Genomic DNA, 1,099 nt, shown 5'->3' with positions numbered 1-1,099 from the left:
TGTGTGTGTGTGTGCGCGCGCGCGTGCATCCGGCCGGACTCCCACACCAGTGATATTAGACATCTGCTTTGGCCCTTTTGCCCCTCCCGATGGTGTTTTATTTTCCTCCCTACCATGCCTCACTGGATGCCCTTTTCTCGTCATCCACCCACCCATTCCGTGTGTGGCTTTTTTGTTTGGCGCTGGCACATTGCCAACAACGGCGCAGTCGGTGGTGGTGGTGACAGGTGTATTTACATCCCCTCCTCCTTCTTGAAGAGGGGTGGGCGGGGGGGGGGGGGGGGGGTGACCGGGCGTCCGGACGGTGGCCTGCGCTAGGCCAGCAGATGTGACTTGGAGTCGGCGTCTGTCAGAGCCTCGGTCGAGGGAGAGGCCGACGACTCGAGGCCGAGCGGGGAGCGGCTGGCCCCGGCGGCGCTGGCAGCGATCCGGCCGCCACCACTGTCAGCTGATGAGGCCAGGATCGCCTCGCCTGCGAGGTCCTTATGCGACTGGACAGTGCTTGGGGCATGGTGCTTCGGCGACAGAGGGAGCTCCTCGGTAAAAAGCTTGGTCACGAGCGACGGCGAGTGTGGACCGGGGCCCGCAGCCGGGGGAGGCCCTTCCGGCTGCTGCTGCTCCTGCTGCTGCTCCTGCGCTTGCGCCTGCGCCTGGATCTCCGCATCCGGCACCAGCACCAAGTCGCGGAGGTCCTCGGGCAGCCGGCCAGCCGAGGGGATGACCGGCGCTAGGCCGGCCAGCGGGGCACCCCGACCCGGGCCCGGCGAGGGCGAGCAATCCGACGCGTCGCTCGACGAGGAAAACCCCTCGGAGGATGAGCCAAACGGGAAGGAAGACCCATCGGACGTGTCGCTGTCTGAACTGAAGAGCCGGAGCGACGCGCGAACCGGTGAGTCGGGCGGCGAGTCGATCAGGCTGTGGCCGGTGCCGGCAGCACCGCCGGAGGCCGGGTGCGAGTCCATCAGGCTCTGGGCTAGCTGTTGCACCGTCGGCCGGGAGTTAAGCCCGCAGTTGGGCGAGAGGTTGAACAAAATGTCCCGCACAGAGGCTGTCCATGCGAATGCATAGGATGAGAGAGAGGGCGGGGGGAGGGGGGGGG

General features: G+C 66.7%; 1 protein-coding gene across 1 annotated transcript in view; it reads right to left on the bottom strand.

Moving 5' to 3' along the window:
- Positions 1 to 314: 314 nt before the first annotated feature.
- Positions 315 to 1,099, bottom strand: part of H696_04226 (hypothetical protein) — a gene marked incomplete at both ends in the record, with an annotated part of 5,970 nt that continues 5,185 nt past the window's right edge. Inside the window, one exon of the mRNA XM_009498105.1 lies at positions 315 to 1,048. Within this exon, the coding sequence (XP_009496380.1) occupies positions 315 to 1,048 (734 nt within the window). The remainder of the gene's footprint in view (positions 1,049 to 1,099) is intronic.

Source organism: Fonticula alba, assembly GCF_000388065.1.
Source record: "Fonticula alba strain ATCC 38817 unplaced genomic scaffold supercont2.7, whole genome shotgun sequence".
NCBI classification, from domain to species: Eukaryota; order Rotosphaerida; family Fonticulaceae; genus Fonticula; species Fonticula alba.
This window is presented reverse-complemented; position numbering and strand designations above follow the sequence as displayed.